The sequence below is a fragment of the Anolis carolinensis genome, chromosome 2, assembly GCF_035594765.1.
Source record: "Anolis carolinensis isolate JA03-04 chromosome 2, rAnoCar3.1.pri, whole genome shotgun sequence".
Classification (NCBI taxonomy): Eukaryota; Metazoa; Chordata; class Lepidosauria; order Squamata; family Dactyloidae; genus Anolis; species Anolis carolinensis.
The window spans coordinates 137375611-137396139 of NC_085842.1; the positions used below are offsets into that span (position 1 = coordinate 137375611).

Sequence of the window (20529 nt, forward strand, 5' to 3'; positions counted from 1 at the left end):
CACTGAGGTAGAGAAGCAAGACTCTGGAAGGACACCAATTCCTTGGGAGAATATTTGAGGCTGGGAGAAGGCATGACATCTTCTTCCTTACCGCTTTATTAGTAGACCTGTCTCGTCAGCAGTATTATGTATAATGGCCAGACATATTGAAGTTTAAAAGTCGTATTTGTCTACTATATTTTGCAACCTCTCATGAAATTCTCCTTATACTGGGTATTAATTTTTGCTGATATATAACATGCTCCCCTACTTTAATACATAAAACGGATTCAAGACATTAGATTTCAAAAAACTGAACACCAAGAAAGTGTTTTATTGAACTACAGACAGTGGTTATAGTACAGAACGTTTTAAGAGATACTCCAAATTGATACTTAAGAGGAATGAATTAAATGCTTTAACATTACATTTTTATATGCAAGTTCACATATGTAGATGGTCTAAATTTACCATTCTGGAAAAATAAGGTGTGTATATCACCAGCTAGATGTGCTCACTGTATGCTCCATTATTTTTATGCAAGGCCCGGGTGACTGGAAGTGCAGTTGTCAGGCAATTATAATTAACTGGACAGCCATTTGTTTCTGCACAAGGCATCGTTACAGGAGCAATCAGGAGAAAACAGGAAACAGCCAAGCACTCTGCACTGCAACACGCCACCTTAACAGCTAACCAGCATTACTCAACTGCTACACAACTGCGCCTAGTGCACAAAAATACATAAGAGAAGAGATTAGAATTTTGTCTCATAAAAACAAATCTTTCAAAATAATCTGTCAGCTGCAAAGTCTACTGTTTTGACTCCATACAATTTCACCTGAAGTATTTGCAAACGCATTGGAATTTAAAATGTCAGAACTTGAGAAGAAAGGCGGGATTTTAATATTTGGACAGCATTAAGCTATTCAGCATACTAAAGCTTCAGATTGAACCTCCAGGCAGCAAGTCAGTTACCAGTTTTATTAGCAAACAAGTCAGCACTATATGAACAAAAATGAAGTTTTACCTCAAATATCCAAGCCAATAATGAAATCTGTAGTCGCTCACATCACTAAATTACAAGAAATTTGAATAATAGCAACAAAATGGCACATAAAAGTAATAGTCTGCCATCTGAGGCTCAAAAAGTAAAATAAAAACTTAGACAAAGTGTTACAAAATAACCTTTTTCAACAGCTGGTTGCTTGTGCTGGGGTCTTTCCAATGGACCGGCGATTCAAATGATCGGCTCTCTCCTCCAAAGGCATCCTTTATGTCGATTTGTCATCTATTTGATGTATCTAGGTTTGAAAAATGTAGACGTCAGCAAGGAAAATCCTCTCACTCCTTCCACATTTTGTGGATCGTTTCCTAGTAAGTATTGGCCTTGCCTTGACACATCTGGGTATGTATTACCCACCTCCCACCAGGCACTAATTGTTGGTGCAATGAGACTTTTTGAGGTACACTACTGTGGATTCTCCATTAACCACAGACCATCATGTTGGGGAACACTCTTAATACAAGACTAGCCCAAGTATGTTAAGTTACGGATGAGTTCTTATACAAAACCTTGAACAGTCATTAAACAGTCGCATTTCCATAACAGTTCTAGGCCCCCTTCTTTGAAAAAAAACAGGACCAAAAATTTGAGGGAGGTTAAAGACACACTATCCATTTTGCCCACCTAGCATATCTTTTGAGCCCGCAATTGCAGTGTAAAGCACCTGGTTTCCATGAAAGTTTCCTTTTCAACTTTGGTTTCTAACAACATTGGAAGCCATTGAACTCTGTGTGGCCACAGGACTGTTTGCCCATTAACAGGATAGTGTATCTTTAACGTGTAAAGACAAACCTGCTCCAACACACGCCCACAGAAACTGGTCCCTGGAGGATCAGCCAAATCAGTTAAAATCTGCAATACTGGCCAATATTCTTTAAGCAAACAGGAGACCGCAGCTTTAGAGGGGAAAATGCAGATGTTGGGTAAGAACAGTAAGAAAGTCATTTTCAGAAACAGGTTGCGTCGCAAACAATAGATATTAAAAAGCAAGCTATCAACAAAAGAAGATATCCTTGTATTAACTTGATCTAAAACACCCTCCTCAGAAGTAAAAACATGCCCCATTAGCATTTACCAGCTCTAAAATACTCCAGGAAGGACCCCAAATGCCATCAAATGAAAAAGGGGCACACATGCAGGGCCACTCACCCAACTGGCACCTTACCATTGCCTTAAGAGGACACGGCTCCTTCCTCTTCGGGAGACTTGGGCGGGCTCTTAGACCGGGAGCGTGACTTGGACTCCCTCTTGGAGACCGGCGGGGGGCTTCTCGACCGGGAACGGGATCTGGATCGGGACCGAGATCTAGAGGGGGAGGAAGACTTGGACTTCGATCTCCGGGCTGAGCGGGACTTGGAAGTGGAGCGAGATCGTGACCGGGTGCGAGAGCGAGACTTGGAGCGGCTGTAGCGTGATCGGCTGCGGGATCGGGACCGGCTTCTGCTCCGGGATCGGCTGCGGCGCCGCCTCCTGGGGCTGCAAGAGAAGGGAGAGAGGGGTTGAGGGGGAAACAACCTTAAGAAATGGGGCCACAAAGCAGAGTCCGCGAGTGTGGAGAAGAACAAACCACAGCCCCCCTATTACAATGCAGTCTAAGCCCTGCCACATGCACAATGGAGGACCTTTTAACACCAGAGGCACTCTTAAGTAGCCAGCTACTGGTTAAAGGACATTTAGCATTAATGACAACTTTTTAATTTTGTGTTCCTAAATAAATTACAACTGTCCCCTTGGTTCGCATGTGACACGATAAATAAATAAGGGGAAACACAAGCAGCAAGGCGGACTTGCACAATGTTGCAACACCTTAGTTTTTTTGCCTGGGCAGTTTAATTCAAAGGGTGGGGAGGGAGGCACCCCCCATCACGTGGCCCTTCCCCACCACCACTGCCTCAGGGTGCAACTTCCCGCTTCCCGGGCCTCCTTCCGCCCTTCTCTCCTCTCCATCTTCATGCCGCCAGGCACTAAGAGCGCACCTACACTGTAGAATTAATGCAGTGGTGGGCAGTTCCACACCAACAGAACCATTATCATTGAAAGAGTGGGGGATGACTCCTTCCTTGGAGGCTTTTAAGCAGAGGCTGGATGGCCATCTGTCGGGGGTGCTTTGAATGCGATTTCCTGCTTCTTAGCAGGGGGTTGGACTAGATGGCCCATGTGGTCTCTTCCAACTCTACTATTCTATGATCCTTCATGACAAGAGATGAAGCAAGGTGGTTTTGCTGTGGCTTGCACGAATCGTGCATGGGTGTAAAACAGGCCTGGCAAACTTGAAGTCCAAAACACCTGGAGGGCCCAAGTTTGCCCAGGCCGATCTTGCCTAATTCCTCAATGTCTGACGAAATACCAGAAAACAAGTTTGCCCATGTCGGCTCTAAAAGGTTTCTTCTTGCAGGCAGAAAAAATCCTCGACTATTATAACTGAAAACTGTTTCCACACCAACATCATTAGACCGTAATGGTTTTCCGTTTCCACCCAGCTGGGCCTGACACCTCCCATAAAAGAGTCAGGGAAAAATCCTTCGAAGGTAGAATGACTGCAGTTTGGCTGAAGGCGTTGGGATCTTGGGGCGCCACCGCCATTTGGCGACGAAAAATGTTGAAACTACCCCGTGACTTTCCCTTTTTTGTAAACAGCAAACGGATTACTTAATTTTCATGAATCCTAACCCTACACGTTCAAGCTGTGCTCCGTGAGTACAACGGAGGCCGTTTGGCGCCACTGCCTGCCGCGGCTGAGGGCGGGGCCCGTGCCTGCAGGGGAGGCCAATGCGCACCTACACTGTAGAGTTTACGCTTTAGCGGCTGAGGGGGAAAAGGAAGGGGCCTGAGGCTGTGAGGAATGGTGGGAGTTGAAGTCCAAAAGGCCTGGAGGGACGGGCCAAGTTGGCACAGGCCTGCCTTAAGGGTTTTCTGTTTTCCCGCCTCACCTCCTGCTGCGCCGCCCGTACCCTCCGCTGCCGTAGCGTCGAGGCGGGGGCCCGCGCCGGCTGTGGTGGGAGTCCGGGGGCCGCCCGTAGCGCGCCATCTGGACGCGGAGCTCCCTCCCGTCGAGCACGGCCCCGTCCATGGCGTCCATAGCGTCCTCGGCGTCGCGCTTGTCGTGGAAGCGGACGAAGGCGAAGCCGCGGCTCTCCTTGGTGTAGCGGTCTCGGGGGATGTAGACGTCGCCGACGCGGCCGTACTTCTCGAAGACGCGGCGAAGCGTGTCCGGGGAGGTGCGGTAGGTCAGGTTGTCCACCTTCAGCGAGGTCATGCCCTCCACGTCCGGCGGCGGGCGCCCGTAGCTCATGATGGCGGCGAAAGAAGGCAGAGAAGAACGACGCTGGTGACAACGGACGAGGACCTGGTTGAAGGACCCGGATGGAAGCACGCGGCGCTGGGCCTCAGTCGCGAGCCGCCATCTCCGATCGGCGCCACGAGCGAATGAGCCAGGGCCCGCCCTTCCTCCCGCACTTAAGCGCCACAAAATGGCCGACGACAATAACCCGGATGTAACCCCTCGGCGCCACCCACCCACACGCCCTCCTCCGTTATACCTCAGAGGCTCATTATTTCGTATTTATTCGTGAGCTAAACTGTCGCGGTAGGCTGTTAGGAATTGTGGGACTTGAAGTCCTGGAGGTCCGAAGTTTGCTCATGCCTGCTTTATGTATTTTTCATTATTGCGTTCCAAGGCTCGGATTTCCGTTAGGACGCAACCCGGAAGGGGATGATGTATATTCGCCCCGCGCTTTCCCTCTCTCCACTCTAGAGAAAATCATTTTCAAATCGCTCTGAATGTGACAGAAGTTTATACTGGAGTTCCCTTTTTTAAAAAAAAAAAATCTACGTCTTCTATTCTTGACGTGTGTGTGCTAAGGTGCCTGAACGGATAAGAATGCGTTTGTCATCCCACCTTCAAAATGGCGCCCAAAGAAAGAACGGAGAACACTGCTCTCCTCCCTCAGGCGCGCGCACGGCGCCGGGGACGCGCACGTAACACATAGGCAAAAGAGCGCCTTGGGGGAAGCCATCCCTTTCTGAGCCGCGGTGAAGAGGCGCCAGCGAGTCCCAGGGGGGCGTGGCTATGCTTTGCCCCGCCCCCTGCGTCTTCGCGGAATGAGGCCTAAGAGGCGCGCCTGGCTCACCTTGACAGAAATGGAGGCTATTGTTTTCATTTCTCTCGCATTAGTTTACTCTTGAATGCCAAAGCACAACTAGTAGAGGGAAGGATCGAAAGCACCAGAGAAAGGCAACCCAAATCATGAGAGAATAGGGAGGAGGGAGTAAGCTTGTTTTCTGCTGCCTTGGAGACTGGGACACGGAACAATGGCTTCATACTACAGGACAGAAAAGATTCCACCTGAACATTAGGAAGAACTTACTCACCGTGAGAGCTGTTCAGCAGTGGAACTCTTTGCCCGGGAGTGTGGTGGAGGCTCCTTTTTTGGAGGCTTTTAAGCATAGGCTTGGATGGCCATCTGTCTGGAGTGCTTTGAATGCGATTTTCCTGCTTCTTGCGGTGGGGGGGGGGGGATGTTGGACTGGATGGCCCACGCGGTCTCTTCCAACTCTTCCAATTTTTCTCCCACCCTGGGCATTCCAGATATATAAACCCCACTTGCATAGTTTTCCAACAGACCTCAAAACCTCTGAGGATGCCTGCCATAGATGCAGGGGAAACGTCGGGAAAGAATGCTTCTGGAATATGGCCATACAGCCTGGAAAACTCACAGCAACCCATGAGCAATCCATGATTTCCACCTCAAAGTACACATGCCATGGTTTGTGATTTGAACAAGGTGGGGGCCAGTTTGAACAGAAGCAATACAGTTGGGTCCTCCATATCAATGGATTCAATCATCAATTTGAAAATACTCCATTTAAAAGATCCCCAAAGGGAAACCTTGACTTTCCTATTTTATTTAAGGAACATTATTTGACTATATCATGAGGCATGAATTTTTGTATCCACTGGAGTCCTGAAACCAAACCCCCGTGTATCCTGAAGGCCCACAATAATTATTTGCAGGTGGAGCATAGACACTCGAGGATATGATGAAAACTGTGCTGCCGCTCCCAGAAAACCTGCATACAGGTTTTTTAAGAATATTGGATTAGAAACATTTCCTTCATAGATCAGTCTTTAATGAAAACAAATCTAATGAGTGTTTGGAAAGCCTGATTTATTTACTTACATTAATGTAATTATTAAATGATTTAATATTTAATTTATATACTGTTTTTCTCCATATAGATTCCAAAGTGGCCTTTTTACTACCTTAAATTACATTGCGATAAGAAAAATTAACCATAACAAGGAAACTGAAGAAAGCCAATCATTTCTAAAAAAAACGTTTATGGATCCCTGAGGACAAACCACTGGACCCCAGGAAGGATTTTATATTAAAAAGCTTCATATCTAATAGCTGAAGATCCAACAGCATCTGGAAATGTATGCTTGGGAAATCACTAAGTGTGCATCGAAAAACTAGAATTAATGTGGTGTGACATCACTGACTGCCATGGCTCATTGCTATGGAATCTTGGGAGCTGTATTTTTATAAAGCCTTTAGCCTTCTCAGCCAAAAAGCACTGGGGTCTCATCAAATTACATCTCCCACTATTCCATAGCATTAAGCCATGGTAGTTAAAATGGTGTCAAACTGCATTAACTCTACAATATAGATGCACCCATGGTCTGCCTATTGTCTTTGTGACCCCCCCTCCCTTTAGTGGCATGAGGAAAGGCTGTAATTAGGACTGTTAGAAGAAATACTCCAATGAAGACAAAAAGTCATAGCTTTTAACCATTTCTAGCATATTCAAACCTAGAAAAAACTGTAGTAGATCAAATCAAAATATTTTCTTTTCCACCAACTGAATGATCTTGATCAACTTGCCTCAAGCTTTTAACAGAGAGGGAAAGAAAATATGCATCCGTGGCTGGTTTTACACTGTAAAATTAATGAGATTTGACAGTACTGTACTTTAACTGCCCTGGCTCAATGCTAGGGAATCCTGGGATTTGTAGTTTGTTGAAGCACCAGCAGTCTTGGCCAGAGGGAGCTAAAGGCCATGTAAAACTAAAACCCCCAGGATTGAGTCATGGCAGTGAAAGTGATCTGAAACTTCATTCTTTCTCCAGTGTAGATGCACCCCAAGCGTGTCTTAAGACAGTTTACTACTTTTGAGATTGTAAAGCCATTTCAATGAAATTAAAGCCTTCTTTAAAGTTTATCATCGAAGCAGGTCACCACGCATACTAGCCATGTGCTTGTTCTTCCTGCTTTTAGAACTGCATTTCCCAGAGTTCACCTCTGCTTTCTGTCATTTGATCAGCTGACCTGACATGTGAGCTAGTCTTTATTTCCTGTCCTGAATAAATGGAAATTATCCGAGTTCCATTTGTTGTCAGATGATTTATCGTATTTGAGGCAAAAACTGATTCAGAGATATGATGAAGTGTCCAAGAAGGTCATCTGAGGCCGAAGGTTTCTTCTTTATAGGGAATCTACTCTTATTCTGAGCGTGAAAGGTAGAGAGAGTCTTGTATGATCTTTTATTGATTAGCATGTTTTCCCTGCTGCTGTTGTTGTTGGTGTTACATTCATAAATAAATAGTCTCAGTTAATGCAGTACTAGGGCTGAAGCTTTCTTTACTGTGATCTTTTTTGTATTCTCTTGGCAGAAACCTAAAAAGAGAAGGAAGTTTTAAAGGGAGACACTCCTACATTTCAGTTTGACAGCCTCCGGTGGAAACAGACAAAAATGAATTCTGAAACAAAAAAACAATTGAACATTATTGTTCTAGGAACAGCCTTTATGTTTATGTTCACTGCCTTCCAGACATGTGGAAATGTTGCGGTAAGCATAAATATGTCTGTACTCTTGTCTTCTTTCACTTTTCCTTTCTTTGTGGTGTTTTGGAAAATCTCTGTTTTTCTTGGGGGCTACTGCCATATGTAATATGTTTCTCTATTGATTGTTTTTCTGTATTTATTTACATTCATTGCTGAAGCAATTTGCTACTTTTGTCTGGCAGTGACAAAAATGCTGTTAATGAAAGTGGAAATGCGTGTGTTCTTAAATATATTTAATAGGGAGGAAGGCCCTTTGGGCATCTGAAGATTGAGTTTCAGGTAAAAAAAAAGATACTTGTGCAGTGTTTTTTAATTGAAATAGAGTGTCAAAATTTTACATATCTTTTCATATATATAAGAATTTAGTTGTTTCCATATTATTGAGTATTGTGTAAAATAGAATTTGATAAAAAAGCATTTTTAACACTAAATTCACATGTTGGAATTTACTTTTCTTCCAGGAAATTTTAAAGGGTTCCTAGTCTTTCTTGAATTTGAAGGTTTTTTTAAATCTAAAGATACCTTGTCAAAATGCCAATTTCTGCTATTTCAGCTACGTTTACTATCCATTCTTCCATTTTTGGTGTTTCTTCTAGTTTCCATGTCCGCGCATACACCATTCTTGCTGCAGTTGTTAGCAGAATGAAAAGTCTGTCATATGTCTTCGTAGCTTTTGGAATTTGATGCAGCTGACTGCTAACAGTTGTACCTCTTTGTAAAACTCTGTCTTTCACACGACCCTGAGGCCTATGTGAAGCTTTCCTGACTATTAGATAAGTGAGAAGAAGGATAATTGGGTTGTTCTTGCCTTTGTTATTTTATTGGAACAATAGGCATTTGGGAAAGGCTGTCTGATGAAACAATATGTAGCCTTCCCATCTGGAGAAGCAAAAATGGATCATTTAGGGAAACCAATGGGCAAAAGGGATTAATTTACTCAGATTTACTTTTATAGTCCCTCTCTACAGAATTTTGGTGATAGCATGTTTGACGCCTGATTGAGTAATTCCTCTTATCTGTGAAAGGGTGGTTATAGAAGTGTCTACCTTATTCAGACAATTGCTTTGAAGTTGTGAACAAAAGTATCTGTTGTTAATGTATCTGCATCACATTACTCTTTTGCATTAAAAAAATCTGGTAAACCATTCCATGTAATTAATGTTGTGTATTTCTTTCTAAAACAGCAAACTGTTATCACAAATTTAAACAACACTGATTTCCATGGCAGTGGCTACACAAGGTATTTCATGATGATATTTTAATATTTTTGTTGCTTTTCCACTGCATTCAGGCTCCTTCTACACTGCCACATTAAATCCAGATATCTGCTTTGAACTGGATTATATGGCAGTATAGACTTATATAATCCAGGTCAAAGTAGATAATGTGGATTATTTTCTTTGATAATATGGATTATATGGCAGTATAGGTAAAGGGTAAAGGTTTCCCCTGATGTTAAGTCCAGTCGTGTCCGACTCTGGAGGTTGGTGCTCATCTCCATTTCTAAGAGCCGGCGTTGTCCGTAGACACCTCCAAGGTAATGCAGCCGGCATGACTGCATGGAACGCTGTTACCTTCCCGCCAGAGCGGTACCTATTGATCTACTTACATTGGCATGTTTTTGAACTGCTAGGTTGGCAGAAGCTGGAGCTAACAGCGGGTGCTCACTCTGCTCCCCGGATTTGAACCTGGGACCTTTCGGTCTGCAAGTTCAGCAGCTTAGCAGTTTAACACACTGAGCCACCGGATTATATGAGTCTATACTGCCATATAATCCAGTTCAAAGCAGATATCTGGATTTAATATGGCAGTATAGAAGGAGTCAAAGTCTCTACATTCATGGATAATGTGAAAGTGTGGCATTCTCCAGGGTCTAGGATAGTGGTTCTCAATCTGCGGGTCCCCAGGTGTTTTGACCTGCAACTCCCAAAAATCCCAGCAAGTTTACCAGCTGTTAGGATTTCTGGGAGATGAAGGCCAAAAACATGGGGACCTCAGGTTGAGAACCGTTGGTCTAGGATAAAGAGCTCATGTTCCTCCATGGTTCTTTTTATGTTTGAAGACTCTTTTTAACATTATGTGTAGTTCAGTGGTTCTCAACCTGGGGTCCCCAGATGTTTTTGGCTTACAACTCCCAGAAATCCCAGCCAGTTTACCAGCTGTTAGGATTTCTGGGAGATGAAGGCCAAAAACATGGGGACCTCAGGTTGAGAACCATTGGTCTAGTTGAACAGTGAGAGGATTGTGAAAAGTTATTAATATCTATGAAATAATCTGAAATGGCATCTTTTAAAATGAACTTTACAAAAATGCTTGGATTTTAGTTGACATGCTTGTTAATTGTTTCTTTCTGCAGTATGGCTGTTATTTATGGGGTGTTTTCAGCATCAAATTTGATTTCGCCTTCAGTGGTTGCTATACTTGGTCCACAATTATCCATGTTCATCGGTGGCATCTTTTATAGGTAAACAACATGTTTCAAATTCTTAATATTTCATTCTTGCTGTCTGCTTTTTATGTACTCATGTCTATATGATTTGCTTACTTGGTGAAGACTGGTATTAGCTGGAGAAAAAGGATTTAAATTGCCAAAGAGAAAGAAAAGCAGCAATGATTTGTTTTTCTACTACAAAACGCATACCATTGCACCCCCTGAAACAAAAATGTGGACTTCCTGTGCCACATTTCACATTGGGCCTACTAGGTCTGTCCATCAAGCCTTTTGGGAAGGGATTTCCCTTCTCTCAAGATAAATTCCCCAGTTGGATCCCTCTTTGCAGGGTGCCTGAAATCTGTTTAAGGCTCAGTGGCTAATCCTTGACTTTCCACTTTAAGGCATTATCTGGCATCACCACTGTTGTTTTAGTTACCTTCTATTGCCTTCCCAATGAAGAAGATGGGAATTGAATAAATTGATATCGGTTCAAATGTCTGTACAGCAGACTGCAGCCTTCCAGCTGTTTGGGTTTCCAACTTCAAGAATTCTGACCATTTAACAAGCTGGCTAGGACTTCTGTGAGTTGGAGGCCAAAACGGCTGGAGGACTGCCATTTGAGGATGCCTGCTGTACCGTTATAACACTCACTTCATAGATGAAGGGAGGAATTAGATAGGCAGCCTGAATGTAAATGAATTCCTCAGGATTATTATTGCAAGGGCAGAAGGTCTACTCTTTGCTTCTTGAAGGGTGCAGAGAAAATAATGCACTACTTTGAATGATTGTCAAAATGTGACATTGTGTGTTTTAGGGATGAGCATCCCCCCCAATGTACTGACTTGCAGGCTTTTGGAGTTTAGGAATACTACATTCACTTAGTCAAGTGGTGTATTCTTCTATTATGTAAAGTATATCTGTTAACTAGGAGAGGTAGGTTGTAGACTTGACTGGAGGAGGCAATGCTAATTAAGTTCTATAAAATACAGGCAATTCCCAGTTCAAGTTGGGAATTCTTTTATTAAAGTGTCATGAGCATGGTATCATCACTGTTAACACTGAATACCATACATGGTCATTTTTTCAGCATATATATTGCCGTTTTTATCCAGCCTTCTACATGGACTTTCTACACAGCCTCCGTTTTCCTTGGAATAGCAGCTGCTGGTAAGCTATTTTCCCAATAAAAATAAGCATTCCTAATCTTATTAAGCAAAAGATGGAATAGCAAACAGAAATGTGTAGTATCGTGGCTATTTGTTTCACTTGTACCACATAATCTGGGAATTGACAGAGCTGTGTCTTGAATATGAAACAGTTCATAAGGCATATAATAAATGGCCCAAGTTATGGTTCATATATTCCAGTGAAGAGATATTAAAAAAAATTACGCTGCAATCCTAAAAAGCATTATTTAGGAAGGATGCCATGTTGAATGCATTGGAGATTTATTTAATCTTTATTCACTTTTTGTTGCGCTGGGATCAATGGAGTGCTACTTGGGGTTGTATTTCAAATTTCTAATGATTAATTCATTGTCAAAATAGCATCTAAATTGGATGTCATAATTCATGCATCTTAGAAAGTATGTACTGTATGTTATAGATTTGTTACTGCCCAAAACTTGTGGCAAAATGAAGTAGCACTGCATTTAAGTGGAATAATGTCTAGGATACTCTGTAGTAATGAAATGCAATGTTCTTATATTTGTTGATGCCTGTGAATTTGTGGATGCCTGCGGATATGTGATTCCAGTAGGCCCTCCACTTTTTTAAGGGTGCAAGTGCCTGCAAAATGGAAAAATGTGAATAATAAAAATGCAGTTTTATTACTTTCTAAGAATCACTAGGTCCTTCAGGGCGACTCTATGATTAAATTCCACTACCGTGTTTCCCCGAAAATAAGACAGTGTCTTACATTATTTTTTACTCCCAAAGATGCTCTAGGTCTTATTTTCAGGGGATGTCTTATTTTTACATGAAGAATTCATATTCATTGTTGAACAAAAAAAAATTGAACATTTTTTCTATACTGTACAGTAGTTGTCATTACAAACCAACATAACTAAACCGGACAAACTGTGACTCCTGTCAAGAATTTCTTGTTACTACCATTATTTCCATATACAACTGGTATGTAAGCCGCCCCAAGTTCCTATGGGGAGATGGAGGTGGGGTATAAAAATAAATTTATTGTTTTATTATGACACAGCAAACAAGATAGATATGCTGGATGTCGTATCACAAAATCAGAAGTCGAACACTTCCCAAGTGTCTAGGACTGTGTGATGTATTTTCGGATGATGCGCGCAGATCCCAGTAGGGTGGCCTTTTGCAGTTGGCAGATCGTGACTTTGTCAATGTCTATTGTTTCCAAATGCCGGCTGAGATATTATTATTATTATTATTATTATTATTATTATTATTATTATTATTATTATTATTATTATTATTATATACATTTACCAATCCTGCATGCTATGGTGTTTTCTTTGGCGGGCGCCGGGCATGCTTCCAAACAAAAACATTGCTAGGGCTTACTTTCGGGGGAGGCCTTATATTTAGCAATTCTACTAGGTCTTATTTTTTGGGGATGTCTTATTTTCAGGGAAACAGGGTAGAGGTTGACCATATTATTGCACTGGAGGACCTAGATATTCCTAAAAAATGTGCTTTCCATAAATCTCAAGGTTCTCTAGCACAGTGGTTCTCAAAGTGTGCTCCGTGGAGCCCTTGGGGCTCTGCGAAGCATACTGAGGAGCTCCATGGCTCCCTCCTTCTCCTCGCTCTCCAAGGTTTTCCTTCTCTTTCTTGCTCCTCCCCCTTCCCTGTCTCCTTTGCCTCCAAGCCTCCCCCACCTCCCTTGCTGCCAAAAGCCTTTTTTCCTCACCTTCCTTGCAGATTCTTTCCCCCTCTCCTTCCTTGATTCCAAAACACTATTTAGCTCCCACTGCTCAGGGGGTGCTTTGATTGTGTTTCCTGCTGGACAGAAGGGAGTTGACGTGGGGGTATTGATTTCCACATGGAAGGCAGTCACCATAAGGGTTGGCTTGATGCACCTTCCTCTTGACATGTTTCAACCTTTCTCCCTCCGTTTGTGCCTTTTAGAATTCCACAGCACTGCTGGTAACCCCTGGGGTTTCTGCTGCTATTATTATTATTATTATTATTATTATTATTATTATTATTATTATTACAAAGGCTGGGTGGCCATCTGTTGGGGATGCTTTGATTGTGCTTTCCCCGCATGGCACAAGGGGGTTGGACTTGATGGCCCCTCAGGTTGCTCCTATTACTGATATAATATATATAATACTAGCTGTGCCCGGCCACGCGTTGCTGTGGCGAAGTATGGTGGTATGGGAAATAAAGTACAGTAGAATCTCACTTATCCAACACTCGCTTATCCAACATTCTGGATTATCCAACGCATTTTTGTAGTCAATGTTTTCAGTACATCATGATATTTTGGTGCTAAATTCATAAATACAATAATTACTACATAGCATTACTGAGTATTGAACTACTTTTTCTGTCAAATTTGTTGTATAACATGATGTTTTGGTGCTTAATTTGTATAATGATTACCTAATTTGATGTTTAATAGGCTTTCCCTTAATCCCTTCTTATTATCCAACATATTCACTTATTCTGCCGGCCTGTTTAAGTTGGATAAGTGAGAGTCTACTGTATATTGATAATCTTATATTATCTGCTTAGAAATGGATTATATGAGGCCCCTTCTACACAGCTGTATGAAATGCACACTGAAGTGGATTATAGGGCAGTGTGGAGTCAAGATAATCCAGTTCAAAGCAGATAATATAAGATTATAAATGGGTTATATAGCTGTGTGGAAGGGCCTTGAGTCTACACTGCCATGTAATCCAGTGCAAATTAGATAATCTGTGGAAGAAGCCTAAGTGAGGCCTAACTGTGCCTGTCCCCTGGGCTGAGTGGGTTGCTAGGAGACCAAGTGGGCAGAGATTAGCCCTCTAACTGGCAGCAATTGGATAAAAACAATTATTAATTTCCCTCTAATTAGGACTTTATTTTTCTTTTCTTTTTGTTGTATCAACCTAGAGGCATGGATGATGGGTTGTGTTGTCAAATTTTGAGGTTGGGGGGCCTGTAGTTTTTTTGTTTTGTGGGTCGCCGTGATGCCATCACTCATTTATATATATAGATAATACATAAATATTTATTGTGGCTCCATGAGAAACTTTTGCTTCACAAAAGGCTCCATGGCCGAAAAGGTTTGAGAACCTCTACTCTAGCGTGACCATAGTGCCATTCTGGAAAACCTAGAGTTTCCTAGAAAGAACATACTGTATTAATAAAAATCTACAAATCTGGAGGACTCATCTGCAATTTCAGACTTAAGAAAGGGTTTCCCTAAATCCCAGATTTTAGTCATGCATATGTCATTTGTACACACAGCCAAAAATGTTTGAATCAGCTCTAAAATGTGCCCTAAAATTCCAGTCTGAATGAACTGTCTCTGTATGCTCACACAGATACTCAGTGTGAAAAACTTAAACGAACATACTTCTGCACCATTTACTAATGTTTTGATTTACCCTTCAGTATTGTGGACTGCTCAGGGAAACTGCCTGACAATAAACTCCAATGAAAACACAATTGGCAGGAACAGTGGGATATTCTGGGCGTTACTGCAGTCCAGGTAAGGAGTAATGCTACTTCATTTGGTTATATCCACATGCGACTTGTTAGGTTTATTGATATGTCCTTTACTATTAATATTTGCTGGGTTTATAACTTTTGTCTTTTCTGAAATATCCATACTGAGTGATAACTTAAAAACTTACTCAGGTTGCTATCCTGTAGACCAGTGTTTCTCAAACTCTGCTTCTCCAGGTGTTTTGGACTTCAGTACCCAGAAATCTCAGCCAGCTTACCAGCTGTTAGGACCTGTGGGAGCAGAAGTCCAAAACACCCGGAGGGGCAGAGTTCGAGAAACACTGCTGCAGACAATTACTTGGAAGCAAATTACATTTTAAGCAAACATGGGTAAAACTGAGTTGTTAGGGTCTTACTTGATGATTACGATGGATATTTGCTTGATAGATGAGCTTCTGTATGATGTATCCTGATTTTGAAAGATTTTTTTAAAGAAATCTGGGTGACAAGCTCCAAAGGTTTGAGGAACATCCCATCTCTATGTCTGAGACGTGTCATGAGCTACTCCAGGCTCTCAAAGTGATTCTGGAAGTAGCCAGAAAACTACTTTTATTTTTATAAAGACGGAGAAAGCAAATTTTGGGGGAAGAGCTGTGCCATGTTTTAAAGGAGAATAATTATTTTTTTAGGTTCCCAGGAGCAGGATTGTACTAATGTTTTTGGTTTGGTTCAGAAGTCTGAAAAGTCATATAAATGAGTAGGACACAGGCAATGTATGGGCTGTTTGTTGTCCACCCTTGTACATAAATAGGCAGACAATTTAAAGTTGCCTAAGATGGCAAGCCTTTAGAAAGTTAGTTTCAGATGTTAGTGTATTACAATTCCTAGATCGAAACCATAAGAACCCAGATTCAGCTCCTAACTTTATCCATGAAGCTTTGTGAATAATCTTGAAACAGTAATTCTTTGTCTGGCCTTCTATTGGGATAGTAAGGATAAATTTACATGTATGTGGGGCCATGGGGCAGGAGGAAAGCAATGGGGGCATGTCATAAATTATGCAAACATAGTATTTGTTAGTACATCCTGAAATTGACCCACTATGTGGATGTTGTGTTTTATCCCACTTCTTCATTTGAAATAATCTATTCCTTATAATTGCTGAACTACAGTAAGATAGAAGAGAACAATTTAAAAGTAGTGCAATCTTAAAATGGTAGACTGAGTGCATTTAAGAAACAAGTGCTAAAGCTTCCTAGTTTGAAATGAGAAGACAGAAGGTCACAGATTAGCAGTGATCTGAAGTGAAAAGGTCTTTGCTGGCTGCTTAAAGATTGAAAAAGAGGAAGAGAAACACCCCAAGAAAGAGCTGGACAATCACAGCCCAGGATTCTTAAATTTGCTTGCCTGATTTTTGTATATGAGCAGAACATATGAGCATATAGGCAGGTTCATATGAGAAGGAACACATGGTTTCTGTGGTAACATAGTCCTATGGCTTTGAAGGCTTTATGGGTCACCCCAGTAACCTGCATCCAGTGATCAAAGGTTTCCTAGAACAAACTCTGAAATCTGTCAGTCAAGCAAAATAAACCCTACAGAGCAAAGGGCACACAGTTTCCAGCCTATCTGGATTTTGAAGCATATATTTTGCTTTCACATATATTCAACTATGTTCCCTATGAGAAGCAATTTATTGGATACTTATTCAGCCAGGCAATTTTTTACTTTTAACATACATGAATATAACAGGGGGAAAGCATACAATATTGGGGAGCATGAGCTTGTTATCTTTTTCTGTTATCTTTTTCTGTTTGAATCTGCCTGCAATTCCAACCCAGTTGACCTTATTCAAGGAAATTCTTGTGAGGATGGGGGAAGTTGTTTAGAATTGACTAGGATTTGTAGTGTAAGATGAACTGTTGCTTACATTCTTCCTGTTGTAATTCAGCTAGCTAGTTTTAACAACTTACCCAATTTCTTGTTTTCTCAGCTTGTTTTTTGGCAACCTCTATATATACTTTGCCTGGCAAGGGAAATTACATATAACAGGTTGGTTTTATTAATAAGATATATATGTATATATTTGTAGCAGCAGGATTGAGGGTGAAATAATAATAGATTTGCTGTATTGCAGACAGAATTTTAAGAACACAATTTGCAGAATATATTTGCAGCTCATTTTAAATAGCTTCTAAACACTTATTTTAATTTTAATATATACCAATGTAACTGTAAACACTGAATATTTTGTTGTCTGTTCTCTGTATTTCTTGCTTAAATTCCACGTGTGTGCATCTGGCTCTCATTCTTCAAATTGTAATCCTTCTTGAAACTAGCTACAGTGGGCCCTTGGTATTCACTATGGGTTGGTTCCAGGACCCTCACTTGGATGTCAAAATCCAAGCATGCTCAGGTCCCATTAAATACCATGGTGGAGTATAAAAGTGGCAAAATCAAGGTTTCTCTTTGGATTAAAAAAAATCAAGCTGTGGATGGTTGAATCTGTGGATGCAGAATCCATGGATACAGAGGGCCAACTATAAATTGATATGTGTGACTACTAATGCTAAGCACTTTCTCTTCTTGACCTCACCTTGACCAGTCTTTTGGTTCTTACCCTGCCTTAGTTCTTACTGTTTATCTTCCAAATCCCTCCTCAAATTACACTGTCTTCTTGAACTTCCCCTCCGCTTGCCCTGTCTACTAGAAAATTCAGTTAAGCCAAATCCTATTTCTGCTTCCGAGACTTATACCACCTTTTGTATTTCCTTTATCTGTGATACCAAGGTGAAAAGTGCATTCGCTGCAATATGCATATGATTTTGAAGTGACCGATTTCCACTTTAGAAAACTATCTCACTTTGCATGTGATATAGTCCAGATTAAAAATTATAATTAAAATCTGATTACATTTATTTATGTGTTTGTTTTGGGAAATTCTTTCTCACTCTTCATATTCTTTGGCTGTAAAAATACAAAGACATACAATCACCCTGTAAAAAGACAATAAAATAGTTCATATTTTCTTCTGTTAATTTAATGTCATGGTTTCTAGTACAGATAGTGCTCATGGTCGCTAACCATTAAAATGTGAATAAAATTATCATTTAAAGTTACCAATATAGTTGTGATAGGTTTTTACCCCCTTTTTTATTAAGAAGGAGAATAGGCTGGCTGTTGCTCTGCTAGCCTAGCCTGAAGATTATACATTATTTAATTGGACTGCATTATATGAGTTTTGGCTGAAACTAGAATAGTTGCACAAGGGTCAATCCATGACAACTCAAGGCAAGGCTTACAAAGAATTCTAGCCAGATTTGATGGTGATGAGCTAGAGCAGTGATTCCCAAACTTGAGTTTTCAGCATTTTCAGGAATGTGACCCAATGAGATTAATGTGGATTTGAACCCAGGACATTCATAGCCATTGTTTCATGACCCTTCCTTTTTCTAAAATGATTTTATTTTATATTCACATTTTACTGCCAACTTTCTGTTGCTTTTATTATATATTGACGTTGTTGAGTGGGGGACAATGACTAGAGAAGTAGCATAAAAAGTTTCGAATACAATTCAAAATACCACAACCCTGTGACAAATCACCCATCTTGCCGGATTTTGGGGGCTAAGGAAGACTAGACCTAGCTTGAATGTGGGTGGTAGAGCACCAGGAAATATCAGGGTTATTTAATACCATCAGTGTGTGAGTTTTAAATACATAATGTTTCATTAGTGAAGAGCTTGAACAATAGGTTGAAGTGTACATTTCTTTAGGTATGTTTCTCTTTGCTTCAACACAGAAATATCATCAGTAATGTGATGAGTCTGAATAGATGTGCCACTGTTTGTTGATGAAGGTATAACACACTGTTTTTCTCTTCTCAGAAAGAGACCGTAGGACTGTCTTCATTGCTTTGACAGTGATCAGTCTTGTGGGCACAGTTTTGTTTTTTCTTATTCGGACCCCAGAAGAATCAAATTCAGATGAAGAAGAATCCAGTACTGACAACCTTGTGGAACGCACGTAGGTGTTTATGGCTAAGCCTATTAAATCAGCATGTTCCTGATACCATGATTTCTGTGTTTATAAGAAATGTGTCTCACACATAAAAGGAATTGTGCATACTCTCTTGTATAAGGTATGACAACTTAAATAATTGTGCTTCTCTATTAATTGATTGCTTGGGGTGGGATGTTGCTGAAAAGACAATCTGTCTAACGTGCCAGGATAAAATGGATTATAGCTCTCCGATATGTGAGTTCTACATTTTTGGAGCTACCATTTGTAGTAGACATGTGAAGGAAATAACCATGGTCTGGATGAAGGTTTTACCCTGTCTGATGCAAATGAATTTGGATTCCTTGTTTAAAGAAGCAGTAGATTATTGGTCTCACTGTGGCTAATCAAGCTAGGACTGGGCTGAGTCAGGTGCACATTCACATTAATGAATGCTTCCCCATGCATCCTGCAATTCCAGTCCATAGAAAACTAACATGCCACAGAGAAGAGTGAGCTAAGCCCCTTCTCCCTGGCATCTATTTTTTTCCTATTCATGTGGAAATGTTTAGTGATGAGGCAAGTAAGTCTATTCATGCATATAGTATTTTTAAGGCTTATTAGGGTGGTAGGCAGGGCTTATTTATTAAGGTAAAGAGCTCATAGACAATTCTAAAGGGAAAAATTTGATTCATATATTATTTAGTTCAATAGCTCCCTTTCTTATTTTCCTCCATTTTATCTATACTCTGCCTGTTTCACAAAATTGGGATTTAAGAAGGCTTACAGTTTAAATAAGTCTAATTTCTGAATGGAATGTTATTTCTCATATTGATACTCATATTTTTCCAGTAGAAGAGGGGAAAAAACATTAGCAAATGAACATGGCTATAATTTATTTCCTCAGTTCACTATTTATTTTCTGACTTTAAGCAAACATCTGTTTTTAAACAGGTCTGGCCATAGCAGAATGACAAAGGCTGTAGATGCATTTAGTAAGTAAAATTCCAGGGAATAAATTCCTCAGAAATATTTATGATATTTACACATTTCATTGTGCCCAGCCACAGTCAGCTGTGATTTCTTCCTGCAAAACTTACTGAGCGAGATTCTTAAGAGTTACAAGAGATCTACTTTATTTCCTTTCTGCAGATATTAACACTTTCCCTGCATTGTAAATGCTGCTGCTGCTGTTTTTGTTTTTGTTGTTGTTGTGTGTGTGTCTTTGAGTTATGCTTGACCTATGGCGACCCTAAGGAAGAGCTATCATAAGCCAAGATTTGTTTAGAGGAACTTTGCCATAGCTTTCTTCTGTGGCTGGAAGAGTGTGTGACTTGTCAAGGCTACTCGGTGGATTTTATGGCTAAGTTGGGATTCAAATCCCAGTCCCTAGCAGTCCCAGTCTAATATTTAGACAACTACACCATGTTTGTTTTCATTTCTTTTTAGTATCAGGACATAGTGAAATATATTTATTTTTAATATCAGGACAAACTTCTCCCCATGGAACAGAAATTATTTTTGGTTCTCTCAGACAATGGTTTCCTTAGAAGTTTTTTTTGCTCAGTG

General features: G+C 40.9%; 2 protein-coding genes across 3 annotated transcripts in view; one reads left to right on the forward strand and one right to left on the reverse strand.

Annotated features, from left to right (window-relative positions):
• Nucleotides 1-282: 282 nt before the first annotated feature.
• On the reverse strand, nucleotides 283-4504 carry srsf2 (serine and arginine rich splicing factor 2). Of its 2 annotated transcripts, XR_010002890.1 has the most exons (4): nucleotides 3973-4504; nucleotides 2208-2518; nucleotides 1165-1280; nucleotides 283-703 (listed from the first exon to the last, which is right to left on the reverse strand). XR_010002890.1 is itself a non-coding variant. In XM_003217184.4 (3 exons), the coding sequence occupies exons 1-2, from the start codon at nucleotides 4332-4334 to the stop codon at nucleotides 2215-2217; spliced, it is 666 nt and encodes a 221-aa protein (XP_003217232.1). In that variant the 5' UTR covers nucleotides 4335-4503; the 3' UTR covers nucleotides 1142-1280; nucleotides 2208-2214. The 2 variants fall into 2 exon arrangements, 1 of the variants encoding a protein (XP_003217232.1); XM_003217184.4 differs by lacking the exon at nucleotides 283-703 and having other exon boundaries at nucleotides 1142-1280; nucleotides 3973-4503.
• Nucleotides 4505-7348: 2844 nt separating this feature from the next.
• mfsd11 (major facilitator superfamily domain containing 11) overlaps nucleotides 7349-20529 on the forward strand; it is a 29665-nt gene continuing 16484 nt past the window's right edge. The window contains exons 1-9 of the mRNA XM_062970641.1: nucleotides 7349-7562; nucleotides 7716-7891; nucleotides 9072-9127; nucleotides 10244-10351; nucleotides 11409-11488; nucleotides 14908-15004; nucleotides 16955-17013; nucleotides 18849-18987; nucleotides 19915-19955. Coding sequence (XP_062826711.1) covers nucleotides 7796-7891; nucleotides 9072-9127; nucleotides 10244-10351; nucleotides 11409-11488; nucleotides 14908-15004; nucleotides 16955-17013; nucleotides 18849-18987; nucleotides 19915-19955 — 676 coding nt within the window. The 5' untranslated portion in view covers nucleotides 7349-7562; nucleotides 7716-7795. The remainder of the gene's footprint in view (nucleotides 7563-7715; nucleotides 7892-9071; nucleotides 9128-10243; nucleotides 10352-11408; nucleotides 11489-14907; nucleotides 15005-16954; nucleotides 17014-18848; nucleotides 18988-19914; nucleotides 19956-20529) is intronic.

What these genes read in the sequence shown, in the direction of transcription:
- srsf2 (XM_003217184.4), bottom strand. Translation starts at nt 4,334, where the DNA reads ATGAGCTACGGGCGCCCGCCGCCGGACGTGGAGGGCATGACCTCGCTG. An exon ending in TACGGGCGGCGCAGCAGGAG is followed by an intron (nt 2,519 to 3,972) that starts GTGAGGCGGGAA and finishes CTTCTCTTGCAG; the next exon opens with CCCCAGGAGGCGGCGCCGCA.